This window comes from Pimephales promelas, chromosome 10 (assembly GCF_988280905.1).
Source record: "Pimephales promelas chromosome 10, fPimPro1.hap1.1, whole genome shotgun sequence".
NCBI lineage: Eukaryota > Metazoa > Chordata > Actinopteri > Cypriniformes > Leuciscidae > Pimephales > Pimephales promelas.
In genome coordinates, this window is record NC_142778.1 from 29,060,596 (window position 1) to 29,079,664 (window position 19,069).

Genomic DNA, 19,069 nt, shown 5'->3' on the forward strand with positions numbered 1-19,069 from the left:
TGTGAAGTTTACACTTTGTCCAGTCTCAGTGTAGTGCAAAAAAAGGCATGAATCTTTTCCACAAGGCGGCAGCAATGCATCAACTGGGACTTGTCTGGAATGCACAATGAGAATTAATTCCATATATATTGCCACGTATTAAAAACCATAGGCCGACACGAGGAAAAATAACAGCCTGAATGCTACTTCTAATATAGCATCTCAACATCATAAAAAGTAGCCTAATGTAGCCTATGTGTCTGTAGGTTATGCAAATATAGCCTATCCTATTTTTTCAGGACAGTGATTAGATTTAACAACAGATATGAATATACGAGAAATATAGAATATGTATGTAGGACTATACATTCATCTATAGAGAGAATATATAATTTTACGTTGTGGACAGATTGAATGTATATTCTCCGAGCATCCTCAATCACAGCACTTAGCGGTCTGCTGTGAATTCCATCTGTTCCAAATGCATTGTGGGAAATGTAGTACAAAAAGGCTCATGACTCGCACGCAACACTTGCCACCAACTTACACCACTTTTCAGGTGTTGTGTAGATAAATACACAAGAAATAATGAATTGGGTAAGTCACTTAAGTAACTGCACGAGCAAAGTAAAGGTTCGCAGTTAAGTAATACATCATTTAAAGAACTACATATCCCACTAGACTATAAAGGCGATTGGAGAATGTGGGGTAAGGGTGTCTTGTTGAGGGGGGGGGCAACACACGGACTACACGCAACGTTGTGAGAATTACATTGTTGCACATTATCCAAGGGCTTAGAGACGCTAAAATAACGCACAACAGGATTCTGTGCACATCTGCATTGCATTGGCTATGTGGACGCTGCAACAACTACCGACAAAGAATTCATGTGAACAATCTGATGGAAGCTGAATGCTCTTCATTTAGTGCAACATCTACAACAGTCTGCAGAAATTTACATTCTAGGGAGGAAGAGAAGTGGGTGTCTTCATATCCAAAAACTGCCTCCGTTTTAAGAATACATCATGATGAAAGGTTATGCATCTTAAGAGGCATTGCGAGGTAAGAAAAGCATGAGCATCATAACATTTGTGATTTGTGTCTATTGTGTGAGATAACCTGTTGTGGTCAATGCTTATGTGGTTTTCAGTCCATTAATGTCTCATCCCTCCTTTTTATTTTGAAAGCACATAGTCCCAGATTGTGTAGCTAGAGTGGTCCATGGCCCGCATCATGCATAGAGGCACTCAGGAGGGACCCGTGGCTTACCCCTTTGTGTCCGAACCCATCTCATTTATGTGAGGGTCTCATTCCACTAAACCCACCCTTACCGATCTGCCAGCGTTGCTTAGATACAGGAAAGAAAGAAGGGTAGTAAAGGATTTTCTTGAGGTTGATGTGACAGGGTGACCTAATCAAGTCTTTGTCTAGCGCTTGTGCAGTTTGTTCAAAGTAGACACAACTGAACTCCTTAAATGTGAATGTAAACTCAATAAAGTATGTTGTCCAGAAAGACAAGAAAAATGTATTAAAGATCTATAACATCCAGTTTCTTTTCTCATGGAAACTTCCATTTTTTAGACGAAATCACTTTAGCGATCCGATTCATGGCTGTATCAGAGTTTTAACCTCACTTGTGCATTAACAAACGTTGTGCTTTAAAGGTTTTCATAGATTTTTGCTGACCAGTATTCCATCCCCAAAGAATTGTGCATTTAGCAAACATCATAGATAAATTGGTTATTAGTGGTTTAAACTAGATTTGCTTAACATTTCTGTAATATATATATATATATATATAGAGAGAGAGAGAGAGAGAGAGAGATTTTGAAGAAATGCAATGTTTTTTACATTTGTTTATTGTTATTTAAAAAAAGTCTGTTCTGACCATACCGAGTTGCATAACACCTTACCAAGTTATACTCAATTGGTATTAACTGATTAAGGTTCTTTTTTTATTAATATTTGAATTATATTTAGACCGATAAGAATTTTGGCATCATGGCATTTCAGATGAGTGGGCCTTAAGCCCATTTTATGGTGCTTTAACTTCTACTATATCACAATATTTCAGTATCTAAACACAGGCTTTTGCTGCAACACCTTTAATTAATATCTGATTCTATCATGACATTGAATTTGCCCTTTGCTAATTGTTCCCTTTTCAGTGACAGAATTTGAGGACAGTTGCTGTTTGGGTTAATTGCGTGACTGTGGTGATAGGGCACTCTTTTAGCCTAGAGTTTATTTGATGAAATATGATGCATACTGAAAAATGCTGTATAGGTGTATTTTAAAACAAGTCAATTTAACAAATAATTACATAGAAACAACACTTTGAATTACCATGATATTTTAAAGTAATGGAATAGTCCTGTAAAATAATAATAATAATACAACTAAGAACATTTATTTGGTAACACTTTACATTAAGGTCTCATTTGTTAACCGTTCATGCATTTGTTCATTAACATGAACTATATATTCTTATAGCATTTAGTAACCTTTGTTAATGTTAGTTAAACCATTTTTGACCTCAAAAATGTATCAGTAAATGTTGACATTAATACATGTTGTAGAAGTATTGGTCGTTATTATACTAATTTAGTAAACTATTAAAATAGTAAAATGTTACCATAAGTTTTGTTGTTTTGTACAGTGTCAAGGACACATGCACTCAAAAATAAATCTGTTTCTCAGCTCACCATGCATACGCAGTCCAGAAAGCAAATGGCCCAGCTGAGTTTAGCATGACGAGTTGTAGACATCCAGTGTAATGTTTCCCAAGGCTTAATGGAGGATCATCAATTTCTTATTAAATCTTCTGCGACGGTATGCACAGTGGCTCAGTGCTGAAACTATATAATGAATAAATCATAGCATTGAATATTTTAATCACTTGATGTGTGTAATGGTTATGTTAGTTCTGTTTTATTGTCATTGTGTTTTGGTTTGCCTGTGTCTGCTAGCCAGTTTAAGTGTGGTAAGACTTGTTATTTCTCCCGTCGTTTTCCTGCACTGTAAAAAAAATATTTTCATGATTTGTATTGTAATCACAACATTTTTCATTTGTCAAATCAACTTAGATAATTTATGTAGTTCAGATAACATAATATTTTGAGTTTCTGATGATTAAATTAATCTCCTTCATTGTATGAACTAAATTTTTCCATTTCAATTAACTTAAAATTTTAAGGCAACCAGGTTACTTATTTTTTTAAATTAAACCAACAATATTTTTTTACAGTGCAGTTTTGGGGGCCTGAAAACACAAACTTTTAAAAACGGGTTTTAAAATGCACATTTTTGAAAACGATACCGTTATCGTATGTGTAAACTACAAAAACATGAATTTGTAAAAACGGTGACATCTTGTGCATGTGTATTACATGTACAGTATAAAAGTGACTTTGCCAAAATACTGGCCTCGCAGCATGACACGTTTTTTTTTTATCGTTTTCAAAGATCCATGTGAACGGGGATCATTTTGTCAGGAAAACTTTTCAGTTTTTAGTACATTGTTGTTGTGTAAAGGTGCACTCAATGAAACAATCTTTAATAAACTAAACGATCATTCAAATGGTGCATACATTTTTTATGAAGTGTTGTGAGTCTCCTGCCATGCATGTTGTCAAACCACATCGATGCTGTGACAATGTGTTTCTTAAACATGCATGTCCTTGAGTTGGAATTACTGTCTAAACTATTCAAATGTAAAAAAAAAAAAAGTTGCTGCCTTAAATTTTTTAAGTTCTATAAACTTAAATGTAGAAGTCATTTCAACTTAAATTACGTTAAAATTGGCTTTAAAATAAGTTGAATCTTGATGGGTTAAAATAATGTAAAAACACGTTTTCATGACTTACTGACATAATTATTTGCAGTGTTGTGTACAACAGTGGAATAAAAAAGAACTTTGTGTGATAGATTGGAAACTTGTCTTGTTTGAGCAACTGTTCCATATGACAGATGTTCATCATCTTCTGTAACTAGGCTATCATAGTACCTTGGGAATTTTAGGAGCCAGCAAAAGTCCTGCTGTCTTAGCCTTAACTAGGTTAACACTGTACAGAGGGAGGACGCTGTCAACGAGTCATATATGAGAGCTTTTAAATGGGTTACTCTTTGGGAAACCTTTTTCTATCATCATGGGCTCAAATTGGTTAATTCAATGAACTGTGACAACACCTGAAATCCAGCTATATCAACTTAAATAGCTCAACTCAACATTTACAGTTATGTTTGCCTCTTCATTTGGAGACCACGTGGATTGTACAGAAAATAACAAATAGGGCACCTGCTGGTGAAGCCAAGCGTTATCTATATATCTGCGTGTGTACTGGGTTTCTTTTTCCCAGGGAGACCTGCTCCCAAACCCAAACAGATGGAATAGTTTTCTTTCAGATGCTCATCATGTCAGATCACTGTAATGGTTTCACACACAGTTTCTGCCACAGTATATATACATATAAAAAGATAATTAGGGCTGTCAAACGATTAATCGCATCCAAAATAAAAGTTTGTGTTTACATAATATATGTGGGTGCACTGTGTATAATTATTTTATACATATTTAAATACACACATATGCTTGTATATATTTAAGAAAACGTTTCATGTATATACTGTATATAGATTTATATATAATTTATATTATATATAAATATAAATATTTTATATATAAATAATATTTTTCCCCTAAATATACATGCATGTGTGTGTATTTATATACATATATATACACAAAATAATTATACACAGTGCACCCACATATATTATGTAAACACAAACTTTTTTACTTTGCGATTAATAGCGATTAATCCTTTGACAGCCCTAATAAATACACACACATGCTTGTATATATTTAAGAAAAAGTTTAATGTATATACTGTATATAGGTTTATTTATATAGAATTTATATTATAATAAATATAAATAATTTATAAATATTTTTTTCTTAAATATACATGCATGTATTTATATATATATATATATATATATATATATATGAAGAGTTCAGATGCAAAAGCCTCTAAATGCCATTTGAAATTTTCTTCTTTAATGATGATTTTTATCAAACTTGTATATTTGAGTTCAGTAATTTCACTTTAATAACAATTAATAGGTAATTATCATTGCCATTTAAGTGAAATCACTGAACTTAAATATATAAGCTTGATTAATTATCATTCTAGAAGAAAATTTCAAATGGCACTTAGAGGCTTTTGCATCTGAACTCTTCATATATATATATATATATATATATATATATATATATACAAAATAATTACAGTGCACCCACATATATTATGTAAACGCAAACTTTTATTTTGGATGCAATTAATCGCGATTAATCGTTTCACAGCCCTAAAGATAATTGCGACTTTTTATCTAGCAGTTTTGACTCTCACAATTGTTTATATTTCACAATTTCAAGTTTATCTCTTGCAGTTCCCATTTTATAATTCACAATTCAAAATGATACCTCCGGATTGTGATTTTTTTTCTCAGACTTGTTAGGCAAACTCGGAATCACAAGTTATAAAGTCTGAATTGTGAGATGGAAACTCGCAATTGCAAGAAAAAGAATTGCAAGATAAAAGATTTTTCGTGGCAGAAACAAGATTCCATCTGCAACATCATTTGAGTTCAGGAAGGTAACATGACATTCTCACCTTTCTATACATTTGAAAACATAAGATTGATTAGATTAATGCAGTGTGGCACTAAACAAACACACACTACTGTAGCTTACCTCATTTACTAATCGTAAATTAATCCAAATGACGCGTTAACAAAAATAGATCTGGGATTTATTTTAATTTTGGAGCTCGCCATGTAAATCACTCTGGAAAGCAAATAGCCAGCCTGAGTTGAGTGTAAATATGAGTTGACATCTAATTGATAGATTAAGGGAAACTATAATTGGCACACAACCTTATAATCACACATTGCAGCACTTTGGTCAGGTAAGGGTTAACTGTGCCAGCAATGAGGGTGATGCTCCGGAGCCAGCGTTGCCCCTGGTTTTCCTCTCGATCGATGGGCTCTGCGACAGGCCTTGGCATCTGGCCCCAGTCTAGGTGGCCTGAGAGGATCTGTACTGGATGAGTGAGGGAGAGAGAGACACAGGAGAAGAAACACTTTGTCATGCAGAGAAAGGGATTAAAAACATTGTTAGAAATGGAAAGGTATGACATAGAAAGGGGCACAGGCTGAAAGGGCATCCTTTTCTGTACTTGCCAAATAGAAAGAGATACTGTCGATAGATCAGTAGATCCGCAGATGCATGGATAATTCATGAATACGCCACTGGGGAAAAGTGAGGAGATGTGAAAGAACAACGGAGACAAGGTCAGTGAGGAGCAGGTGGTCAGGTTGACCACATATTGTTTCCATTTGTCTGCTTTTTTAGGGATGATTTCAAAGTGCATCATTTAAAAATACAAGGTTTTATTTAGGGCTGCATGATATATCGCAAATGAATTATCGCAACTGCATGCAATAACTGCATGATTTTAACATTTAAAAAGAGAGTCTACAGACTGTAGACAAGTGTGGCATGCTAAGCGAAGTACTTATGCGCATTGAAAGACGATTCTCGGACAGCGCGCAATCCCAAATTCAGTTCTCTTCCTCAGCTTATAAATGCCCGTCTTGGCCAGTATTCACATAAACACAGTCAGTTATGTCTTAAATGGAGAAAAAAGCTCCTAAAGTGACTGCAGCCTAATAAACCTGCTTCCGACTGTTTGCTTAAAAGCTTTTAAAAAAAATTTTGCTGATAATTTACTCATCCCCATGTCATCCAATATGTACATCTTTCTCATCTTTCTTTCTTCAGTCGAAAAGAAATTAAGGTTTTTGATGAAAACGTTCCAGGATTTCTCCATATAATGGACTTCATTGGGAGTCAAACGATTCAAGGTTCAAATGAGAGTTTCAGTGCAGCTTCAAAGAGCTTCAAAGGGCTTTAAAGACACCAGACGATGAATAAGGGTCTTATCTAGGACCATTCGAGTCATGACTCGAAAAAAGTTTTGTTCATTTTGATTTACGAGTTTGAACAGGAGAGTCACGAACGCTCATCACAGAACAGAGCAAGGCGACCATTTGTGCTTATAAAACGTAAACTTTTTAATTTATTAGCGAAAGAGCGATCTTTTTACTAGATAAGACCCTTATTCATCGTCTGGTGTCGTTTAAAGCCCTTTGAAGCTGCACTGAAACTCTCATTTGGACCTTGAACCGTTTGGTTCCCATTGAAGTCCATTTTATGGAGAAAATCCTGGAATGTTTTCATCAAAAACCTTAATTTCTTTTTTAATATTTTGATATTATTTAAAATCACTCACTGCTCTTGACTGAATAACGTTTGTAGCTCCAATAAGAATTAGTATGTAATTCATAGTGAAGACTAGGCAGTGATTTATTTTTTACATAAATGTATGATTATTCAATTTCTGTTGTTAAAGAAACCTAATGTAAATAAGTCTTTCTGGTACTCTAAACCACCAATGTTAAAATGACAGTTATTTGATTATTATATATGATTTTTGTAATTGATAGGTCACTCACTTCACCTGTGCTTATGCCTTAAATCAAAGTCAATGTTCCTAAATAGGAGCTACACACATACTGCATTTTAGAGCCTGAAGCAAGGGATAGGGTGCTGAGTCAGATACTTGGGCAGCCTCAGCTGTTAAGAGCTCCCATAGCACACAAACACATATTTCTGGTGAGGCAGTTTATGCAAGAACAAGACAGTGACTGTACCGTCCATTGTTGCAGTGACAAGAAGATCTGTCCTGTTCAATCGTTTTTAACTTCTATGGTCTGTTTGCTTCTTCTTTGAGATGCTTTATGCTCTGATTTAAATGGTAAGATGGAAAACTTCAGTATTCTTCCCAGGCCTTTGAGATCCGTGAGGACTGTTTTCTACAGCAATGTGGCTGTGGCTTATCATAGTTGATCATAATAGACCAGCTTCTGCGGGCTGGACACGGTGGACCTGACTGGTGTTGGCATCCCCTGTGGATAGATGCAGAAAAGCATGATGAAGGGTCAACAGTAGCTCGAGGAGAATGACTCAAGAGGGCATGTTAGCTCATTGCTTTTGGCCACAAACACAATTCATGAGTACGGACTGCTTGGCTGTATGCTGATAACTGATCCAGTGCCTCCTCAGGGTAATGCCACATTTAGAATGGATATGAAATATATTCTCAGAGTTAAAAGAAAGAAAATGTGTTTTTTAGATGAGAACTTAAAGCTTTTTATCTATGCCCAAGATAATTGTGACATTAAGTTAATCAGGCAGAAACTTGTTGAGATGAGTCAAAATAACACCTAAGGTTATATCTAGTTCTACTTTCATGTTTGGAGCACAAGGCTAAATTAATCTTCCCTTGAGAGAGTATAAAATAAGATGAAACTGAAAAAATAAAAATAAAATGAGAGCCAGTATTTTCTGAAAGGAATGGGAAATAAACATGACTGAAGCTGAAGGCTACATAAAATGCATTTGAGTCTTGAATTTGATTAGAGATGTAGGCATTTTCACTTGTTTTTCTGTCATTGAGTTGGTTTAAGGCTTAGGGTTACGGGCTTGATGTGAAACGTTATAGTTTTTTGTGATTAGCGTGACTGTGATGGTAACTAGGACTAACCGGGATAAAAAAAAATTTAATTTTACAACACATCTTCGAATTAAGTTCAGTATGTGAACTCTGTAAATTACTCTGCCACATTCCCAAGAATTAAATGCCATTCCTCTCACAGTTATAGAGTTTCACAATGTCGACTGAACAAAGAATCATTGAAGAAAGGCTGACACCAGATCACCTTGGAAGAAAATGTGGATTGAAATTGATAAATCATAAATTTAGTCAGCATTTTTAAATGGGAAAAAAAGAGACAACAATCATACTTTTCTCCCAAGAGAGGTCTAACAAGCAATAATGTATCCAGCTTTAAAAGGGTTTAATCCATTAAACATGAAATTAGATTAAGCCTTAGGGCCAAGCCGTTGAAAATTACTATTTTATGATTAGATTAATCCTCGGCCGAGAGAGAGTGCGCGCTTTGTCAGTATATTAGTTAACCCTAGTCACTGGACAGGCATCGTTTTTCCATCCAATCTGATTACAGCGCAAAATTGGAGCATTTACTGTTGAATATTTGAGAACAACCTGTCCAGCATGTGAGTCGGAGAAATTGCAAGCCCACCCAGTATGTGAATGTCTGCTCTTCTCTTTCAATTACATTTCCATTGCAGCCAGCTGTGAGGTTTCGTTGCCAAGGCAACTCAGACACCCACTCTATAGTGCTCGGCTCACCCTTGCTGATCAGGCACATTGGTCAAGACCCACTAAAAGCGACTGAACAGCAAGAGAGGGAAAGAAAGGGTAAGCTAAGGTCAATGGATGTTTTCTGTGTAATACCTGTATCAGAGTTTGAAGGAGGAAGAAATGGAAAAATTGATATTCGTGTTCTCTGCCTGAATTGATCCTTGAGAACGTATTACAAGCATGTGTCATATGAATATGTGTCGAGTCAAGAATGAGTGTTAATATGTTGAGCACAACTGTGAAAGCAATATCTGTTTAGGTGTGCTGACCAAAAGAGAAAAATAATGGTTCCATATCTCAAGTGCCTGTTTGTTGTGAGTCTAGCAAGCAATGTGTGCTGATGGCTTTATAAATGAGAAGACTGTCATTTTAAGATATTGGATGGGGGTTGAGGATGTGATACTTGGTGAGAAAATGAAGCATGAATTGAATAGACTGGCAGCATAATTCTGCTTTAAGAGGATTTTGCCTTTCATTTGAGATTTTATATTCTATATGGTCTACTGATTTCCATACTTTTTTTAGACAGTGCATCACACTTATTTGCTGGTCATAAAACTCTCATGCCGTTTTTACTTTGGTTCTGAAACAGCATGTATAGAGAGAGCATAGATTAATTTAAACAAATTGCAATTGAAATTAATATAGAAAAATGAAATTATAAATAAACTATTAGCCAATTATTATTAACCAACTATTATTAATTATGATTCTTTTTTCAATTAAATTTTAGTAACCACAAAAGTTTAAAAGTTACAGTTTGTTAAAAGTTTTCACTGATTATTTGTCATGTTTTGATAAATGTAAACATCCGCACTATATATATATATATATTTATATATTTTTTATTTTAGTTTAAAACTAACATGAACCAAACCACTGCCCCAAAAACATTAGGCCTTTGACAGAATTATTTTTAATAAGTAAAATGTCATTAAATAACCGCACACTACATGCATCTACTCACTGAACTACATTTGAATTTTAGCTTATTACTTTAGCTTAGTACTGTACAGACTAAAGGAGTTCAAAATCGAAAAGATAAATGGAACAAAAAGTTTGCGTAATCCAACATAAAAGTAAAAACTTGGGCGCGTTCACACATTTCAGAAAGTCAAACCTGATCGCACTCCCGTCGCATAACCTTCGCAGCAGCATGAATGAGTTAAGGACAGGGTGTTGCAGAAATAAACATTATTAAACTGGAATTGATAACGGTGTTAAATGATTGTGCATGCAGCCTATTTCACTATTTCTATATTTTAAATTGTGGGCGACAGTTTGTGTGAATGATTGTTTTCAACTGATTGTTGTGAGTTTGAATGTTCATTCATAGCCTAATGACAACTTTGACTAAATTTGTTTACAAAGGAGCCGTTGTTTATGCTCACTGGGAAACGCGAAGCTAACGTTATCATGCTATTGTTGCGTCCTTGTATGGGAGCCTCAGGTGGCGAAACGTTTTATTGTGTTTTGTTCTCTTTTTCTGTATTATATGAAAGCATTTATCTAACTTGGCAAAATACACCTTGAATGAAGTATCAGTAAAACTACAGGGGGAGGGGACGGGATGAGGAGGAGGGAGGGTCTAGCTAGCCTCCGCTTTGTTTGACAATACTTCGAATGTCAATAAGAAGTGTCGTCACCGAACATCGCTTAGAGCACCTCAGAGCATAACGCCTACTGACCGAATTATTTTAAATCGAATATTTATCGCACACCACTCATCCACTTACTGACGACAAAAGATTACGTTGTTGGCTATACATAAACTAAAGGAGTTTGACATAGAAAAGTATGGAACAAAAAATTTGGAAGCCCACATAAAAGTCGAAATTTGGGTGAGGTCATGCTCTCATTGCACCAGCAGCAGAAAAAAACACGATTAAACCTATGTATTTTTTAGCGGCCTTTACCGGTGATGTTTCAGATTGCAACCAATTTTTACAAGAGTGCTCGTGGTCTTGCTCGTGCTCGAACACAAGCTCATGGTACACGACCACACTGAGACTTTCAACACACCGGAGAAAGTATCAAACAACATGGTGGAAACTCATGTAAACTCGCGCTGAAACGTTACAATAATAGGCTACTTTTATCAGCTTGACATTGAACTAATGCTCCATGCTCATACCATAATGTTACATTTGTGGTGTTATCTAGCATAAGGCATTTCAAGGCATGTTATCTAGCATAAGATACACCAATAGACTAACTATTGGTTTATCTTTTACAATCAGCAATATCAACATAGGTGAATGTATAATATGGTAACGAAAATGGTTAGTGAACTAGACTGAACAATTTCAGAGTAACAGTAAGATCGTAGGAAGGAACATTACTGTACTGAACGTGTCTGGAAATGTGTATTATAAACAATATGATAGTAGTGGGATGAGTGACGTTAGACAGTAGATCTAGTACATAAAATAAAAGTTACATCCTAAAGCACCTACTTTTTGTTATCAAGGAACAGTCTTTTGTATTAATTTCATGTCTCATATGTTGTAGTTTACCTTGCTATTTCATTAGTTTACCATTATTTCAGTATATCTGAAAACTTGTAATTTATCACAATAAAAATAGCAGAGGTCTCTCCATTATTAAAACGCTCTGCCGATGTTGATCCGTGTTTTCGTCCTAAATCGATGCGATTCACGTTTGGCCTGATGAGGTTCAGCAGATACATTTTTGTTTTTTATATTTATGTTTTATATTTATGTATTGGTGTTATCAGACTCCATGTCGTACTCTGCAGTGCCTTCGCATAGACTGTACATAAAAAGGAGAGAGGCTCGGGAGCGCGCATACACGTCACATCCAATGGATTTTGCAGAAAATCCGACCCGGAGACTTCAGGAAATAGAAATACTGGCCTTCATAGGTAATAGCAAAACCTGACAAGTTACAACCACTTCACACACAGGCAATAAAAAAAGGATTCATTTTAGAAGAAAAGTTACATATAGCACCTTTAAATGACTGTGAATGCAGCCTCGTTCCGTCTCTCTCTTCATAATGTGTGCGGGCGTCTAAAAAGAAGTAGCGCGTTTAAGGTTGAGAACATCTCAATCAAAGAAGTAGACATTTACCTCTGCCGGAGACACCCACGCATGCAATCACAGGCACGTGATTTAATCTGTAGCCACAGAGAAAGAAGCACGAGCCACCTGTTTGTTTGATATGCTGTCTCAATATATTCTTCTAAATCCACGGTTAAAATGTTGGCATCAAACTGATGTGTGTAATGTAAATATTATTATTCTGCTTTTATTGTCAAAACTGTTCTTACAAACTTGCATTTAAATGAATGTTAAAACATGCACACATTGGTTGGTGTTATTCTGTGTGAGCAGTGAAGTCCATGCCCATGCCTGTGCTCCACATATTCAGCTCTGGTAAATTAGCTCAGCAGATGCTCTACTGAGAATATTCAACATAAATCAGTGGTCACAAGAGAGCCCCAAATATAGAAACACTTCAACTGTGGTGTCTTCACAAAATTTGTGTGAGGGACAGATATCAGTGAATATTATTAAAATGAAAAGACAAGGGGGGGGGAAACGAGGATTGGAAAAAATTAAATATGAATTGGTGGCAGAAACAATAAGGATACCTGAGCAGCAACTTTTGGTGCATTATGACAGGTATTGCTTACAATGCTTTTCTTTTTTTCTCATGTTGGCAACAAAAATCTGAGATCACTTTATTTTGTATTCGTTTCTAAATTAAAACTATTTTATTTGGAAATTATTTTATCAGGGTTAAATTTGACTTTTGATTCAATTACGTTTGTTTTGTTTTTTAATCAAAAGGAGTTCATATAAACAGAAATGATTGGTGACCTAGAAATAGCGTCAACAATTTTCATATTCATTTTGCCACTTTTTCAGTAGTTTTACGTTTTTTTAAAATTCTTTCACGGTGTCTCAGACTTTAGGACCTCCTGTACATTTGTAGAAACATTTGTGGTATGTTGAAAAATCATGCATTAAATGTTTTTCAAAACACCGCTTTATACAGTAGTTCTGTGTACATTGTAAAGTTGTTCTGTGTAAAGTATGAACGAAGGTCTTACGGGGTTGGGGGTGAGTAATTAATGACTTAATTTTCATTTTTGGGTGAACAAACCCTTTAAATGCAGAAAAATGTCTTTGGAGCAAAACACATTTTGGCATGTAACCGTGTGAAATATCAACGCATTCTCATCCTAGGGCGTCATCTAACTGACGCAATATAACACGCTTCGGTTATGGGTAGGTTTAGGTCTGGGGTAGTGTTAGGGTCAGACCACTAGGAGGCGCCTTCTGGCCCATATATATCTGCGTCTCATATAAATGCTGCCATGTGCGTCGGATTTAGACGAAATGTCAAAAGCGTCAGTTAGATGACGCGTTGGGAGGAGACCGGGCTGGAAATATATATATATATTTTTTAAATATTACTTGCCAAAAATTTGCTATTTTTTGGCAGTTTTCTGAAAGTTTGAATATGAAAATCGGTCTTAGAATTTGTGCTACTAAAAAAATCTACACAGTTTAAAATAACAACATTATGAATTGTATCCCTTGATATATGCTCTACATAATTCTGCATTTGTCCGTCTGTTTGTTACCCTGTAGTTTGGAACGCCACCCTAAATCAAGAAGAGCAGCTGAAGACAACAGCCGCTGGATTCCACTATGATTCTGATGCACTGCAGCCTCGCCAACTGACGGGTTTTCTCGACAGCAAGGTGGCAAAGAGCAACCGAGCTCACACAGGTGGGCCAGCAGCATCCGAGAGATTATAGATTTGGAAATTACAGAACAACAGCAGGTCAGGGCACATTGCCTTTTTGTAATCCTAGTTTTCCACCTCACCAATTCCGTTAAGAGCTGTCATCGTGAAATTGGCAGGCGAGTCCTGCGACGCAACACATTTTCGCATGCACTCGACTGATCACATGCTCCTCTAGCTGCTAGAAAAATGCAGTATTAGAGAAGAAAATCTGATGGAGTGATGGCTTTTTTTTGTTTGCCTTTTTCTATAATCCAGCTCATTGGCTCTCAAATCCCTTTTTTGTTCTTGAGCCATTAGATTCTTTTAATCGTCTTTGTTGCCATCTTTTACTCAATTTTTTTAATTTGGTTCCTTTGTATCATCCACTGACCTGGAAAGTCAAGTGCTCAACTTATCAAACTATGATGTAGAATATCCTAAAGTGCTCAGTTAGACTGGAATGTTCAAACCCCACTGCTGTTTTCCAGACAGTTGCAAATTGAAGCGAAGGGGAGGAAGTGAAGTTCCTCAAAGAATAGTTTTCATTGAAGATATCATAAAGATCAAGGATCAAGACAAATGCGGTGACATGTCTCTGCACTTTCCAGGATACTCGACTACAGATAAATGAATGAGATGGAAAGAGTTTAGAGTGTTGTATTATATAAAGCTATTGAAGATGTCTGCAAAAGAACTTCATTACAAGTCTGTGAGAAAACTCCACCCTTTTCCTCCTCTGGCTGTGAAGTTCAGCACGGTGGCTCGGTAGACAGAGCGTACGGACGCGGTCAAACCGAATTACAGCGACAATCTTGGACTCATAGAGGACTGTAATGGAACAGACACGGATGACAGCCTAGCTTGTCTGGCACTGAGATGTCAAAACCGCAGAGAGGGCTATTCTTCCAACTGTCACTGCAAGGAGAATAGAGCAGATCACACACACGCCTACAAGCAGACTGATTTTTTTTTTTAGAGGCGAAAGACTGGTGTTTGTTTGAACCGTGGCAGTTCAGAAGCGTGAAAGAGAGAGCTGGAGGAGATCACATGGTGTAGGGGGAAGGGACTGAAAATAAAGAGCGGTAAAAGGCTCCACGGCAGCGGTGACACTTTAAAAGAGAAGGCTGACAGACGGCGGATCAGAGTGGTAGTTCACGGGCGAACAGTTTTGTGAGATTCACACACTTTTGGATTTAAAGCTTGTGTCGCTCAGTACGGCAAGTAGTACTGAGTCCAGGTTGGGCACGGTGGCAGGGGCCGGTTTATGGCAGTGGGGCGGGCGCATGCCGTCTGTGGCTCCGCAGCGAGAGGGACGCTTGGGCTGGGGATGGGCCACATGGGCACGAACTCCAAGGACGGGTGAGCTGAGGCCCTGGGCGCCCGTTGGAGCTGTGGCGGCAGGAGAACGCGGGGGCATGCGTTGCTCCCTGCGCTTCTGTGTGGTCTTGGGATCCCTGGCCCTCCTGTTCCTCACCTCGCTCTTCTTCTCCTTCTCCCTGAGAGGAGGAGCCGGGCTGCCTTACTTTGAACCCCCGGGATGGGAAGAGTCGCGCAGGGTTAAGCTAGTTCCCAGCTATGCTGGTTCCCACCGAGTGATCCCAGCTGAGAGCGCTCAGCAGAAGACATGTGCCTGCTCTCGGTGCGTGGGCGACCCAGGCGTTTCCGACTGGTTCGACGAGAACTACGACCCAGACATCTCGCCTGTGTGGATTCGGGACAACATCCAGCTGCCTTCAGACGTGTACTACTGGTGGGTGGTAAGTGATCTTACAGTTACTCAGTTGCAGCTTTTATATTAGGAATCCATTCCCTTGACATGGTTAGACTTTGTTGTGGTTCGATTTCGTGAAATGCTTTTGACCTCGTGCAATAACTAAATGGCAAAAACAAAATGAAATGATGGCAAAACAGTCTGCAAAACTTCCAGTGTCCTTAATTAAGGGACCTATTTTATTGTGCTTTTTTCCTTTTTAATGAGAGATGTTAGCGGTCTGCACTTGTGCTTATGCATCATGTTTAAATGACACGAAGCCAAGAGAACATGAGTAATGTCTGAAAAAAGTGTGTCAGCTGAAAAATGTTAGTCTGTAATACTTGTGCTGGGTAAATTATAAGCAGGGAGGGTGGAGGACTGCATTAAGCAAAAGAAACAGAAAGATTTGGGGATGAGGGTTGGGAAAATGCCTGCGCTTATGGAAACTACAGAATTTTGCACTTCAAAAACATGCTGTCACAATGCTGTTCTAGGTGTTTGCTTACTGGTAATTAGAAATAGCCCTGTAAAAAAAACTCCACATGTGGGGAAAATCAAGCTTGTAATGTTGTTTAAATGTGAGTATATATATAGATTCTGCTTTACATTTACAGATGCAAATATACTGTATCTTAAATTAATATATACTCTATACTGGTTAAAATTGTGGGGGTTTGTGAGATTTTGTAAAATGTTTTTGAAAAAAAGTCTTTATTGCTTACCAAGGATGGATTTATTTGATCAAAAATACAATTAAAAAACATCTGTTGGTGACCGTGTCTCATATAAAACACAATGGCTTCCATCATGTAGATGGGTGTACCCAGAGAACATCTAATAATTATAAGCTACAATAGAGACCTGATAAACTGGGGGCAGTGAGGAGGAGAAGGAAAGGAAAGAAAACAGTGAATGAAGGGATGTCAGTAAAATACAAAAGAAACGATTTTAGGTCTGGTCTTGAACGTGTTTTTAAATTTTTATTCCTCACCGCACAGGGCTTTATTGGCACAGTGGCTAATTGGCTGCCTGGATGTTTATTTTAGTATGCATGTGTGCACAGGCAGGTGTGCAGATGGCTTGAAGTTAAAAGATAACTGCCCAACCTTATGTCAGTTTCTTTCTTTCTTCCTACCTCCCTCCCTTGTCTTCCCTCTGGGACCTGTACAGATGTTGCAGCCTCAATTCAAACCCCACAACATCCAGCAAGTTCTACAGAGGCTGTTCCAGGTCATTCCAGGCCGTTCCCCATATGGTTCGTGGGACCCTGCCCGCTGTCTGCGCTGTGCCGTGGTGGGGAATTCAGGAAACCTCCGCGGGGCAGGTTACGGTCCAATGATTGATGACCACGACTCCATCATGAGGTGAGTCTTGAAATGCCCCTGAAAAGGATTAGGGAAAGAAAACAGTCTTTTGAAATGAAATCTAAATACGTATTCAAGATTATGATTGGGTTTTTTTGAAACAAGATATTACAGCAACACTAAGTAAGAATTTTTACCTTAAAATAATGTTTTCAAAATCGTTTGAGTGGTTCATCAAGTCGTGACATGGTGAAATGCAGTTATGCCACTGCTTTGCGGTCCTTTGTCTGATATAACTTCGTAACTTCGTTTCTGTAGTGCAAATGAGACCTAAGAAAAACTACAAATTTGACTTGGTTTACGGCAAGCATTACAATTGCCGATAGGTGTAGCGTAGCTTACTTGACAGTAGACTGCAACTACACTTTCATAAAATCATGCATTAAACTCTACCTTGTCTGTGGCCATTGTTGATTCTAGGGCTGGGCAGTATGACGGTATAAATCGTTACCGCGGTAGAAAATGTCAATCCTAACAGATTTTTTTAATTCCGTGAGACGTGTAAAAAAGTGGGCGTGGTTAACTCGTGTGCAGCGTGCGTGAGACTGAAACAACACTGAGATTTGAAGAAGACGTGCACGTGCACACACACGCACTGAGAGGGAGTGTGGTGTGTTCACTGGGCCATGGTCAAATAATGACGCAGTTACAAGGTGTGCATAATTTCAACTACTTAGTCAACACTAACAGTAGCTGCTTTTCGGTTTTCATACTGTTGCTCTCCTCCTTCAATTCACTTCTGAACTTCTCTTGATTAAAGCTCAGGGTGACGGGTTGCCAGATATCACAAAAAGTGCAAAACAAGCCCCTTAAACGCCGTGTATAAGCAGACATGGCAAAAATGTACCGGGGAACACATTTAAACATAACTATTACTATCCTACAAAATGAAAAGGAAGTAACTAATTTATTATGAATAGAATAGTTCAATATAAAATATTCAGATATTATAAACTGACTGATGAAGTAAAGCATAACATGAGATTGAAAAATATTTAGCAACACTTTATTTAAAGTCTAACTGCACCTATGTTTTGTTTAATATATTTAGCTATCAAAATAGTTTAACAAATCAATAATTTACCAAATAAAAGAAAAATAAAACAAGGTGAAGTAACTAATTTCTAAAAGTATTTGGGTTTATTTATTATCCAAAGCCATTTTTGTCGTTTTTTTCGAGAATAACTATATAAATAACTGTATTGTGAAATATATCGTTACCATGAAATAAAATTAGTCAATTAGCTCCTAGTATTAGCTCATAGCCGTTGCTGGGTAAACAGAGAGCATGCGCGTGCGACAGTAGGCTGTGGTAGGCTAAATTATTTACGACAGTGGTAATGGACAATTCCGCTTCCAACCTGTAGGGTGACCGCAGAGGAAAAGTTGCTTGGTGTTGCTTTAAAAATGTTTTTTAATACTATTATCTTTCAGTTTAGTTTTTCATTTTTTTTTTTCAGTTTCAATAATTATAATTATAAGTGAAATGTGTACTTCTATAGCAAAATTAAAGGTTTTTTTTCAAATGTGGTTCCTTATCACCATCATCTTCTAATGGTTGATCAAGATCGTTCCTTTGCAAATTTAGAACATTGGTTGAATTTCAGCCCAAGATAAACAAACAAAGTTATATTCTGAAAGCACATTTCCACAGAGTTACAATTTTTCAAGAAACATAAACCTACTAATTAATTATTAGTTATATAGAAGATTTATAATAATGATATAACATTCAAAACAATTACATAACTTTCTAAGGAATAAAATGAGGAACCAACAGAACATTGTTTGATGAAAGAAAGCCGAATCTATATATTTATCCGTATCAATATATTTATAGTTTTGTCTATTTTATAGCTTAT

At 36.9% G+C, this 19,069-nt stretch overlaps 1 protein-coding gene across 3 annotated transcripts in view; it reads left to right on the forward strand.

Moving 5' to 3' along the window:
* The first annotated feature begins 713 nt into the window (after nt 1-713).
* The window catches only part of st3gal2 (ST3 beta-galactoside alpha-2,3-sialyltransferase 2), a 31,784-nt gene continuing 13,428 nt past the window's right edge, over nt 714-19,069 (forward strand). Inside the window, exons 1-4 of one of the 3 annotated variants that reach the window (XM_039692068.2) lie at nt 714-1,041; nt 9,257-9,396; nt 13,952-15,847; nt 17,014-17,207. In XM_039692068.2, the coding sequence (XP_039548002.1) occupies nt 15,374-15,847; nt 17,014-17,207 (668 nt within the window). In that variant the 5' untranslated portion in view covers nt 714-1,041; nt 9,257-9,396; nt 13,952-15,373. The remainder of the gene's footprint in view (nt 1,042-9,256; nt 9,397-13,951; nt 15,848-17,013; nt 17,208-19,069) is intronic. The other 2 variants (XM_039692067.2, XM_039692072.2) reach the window with 2 other exon arrangements.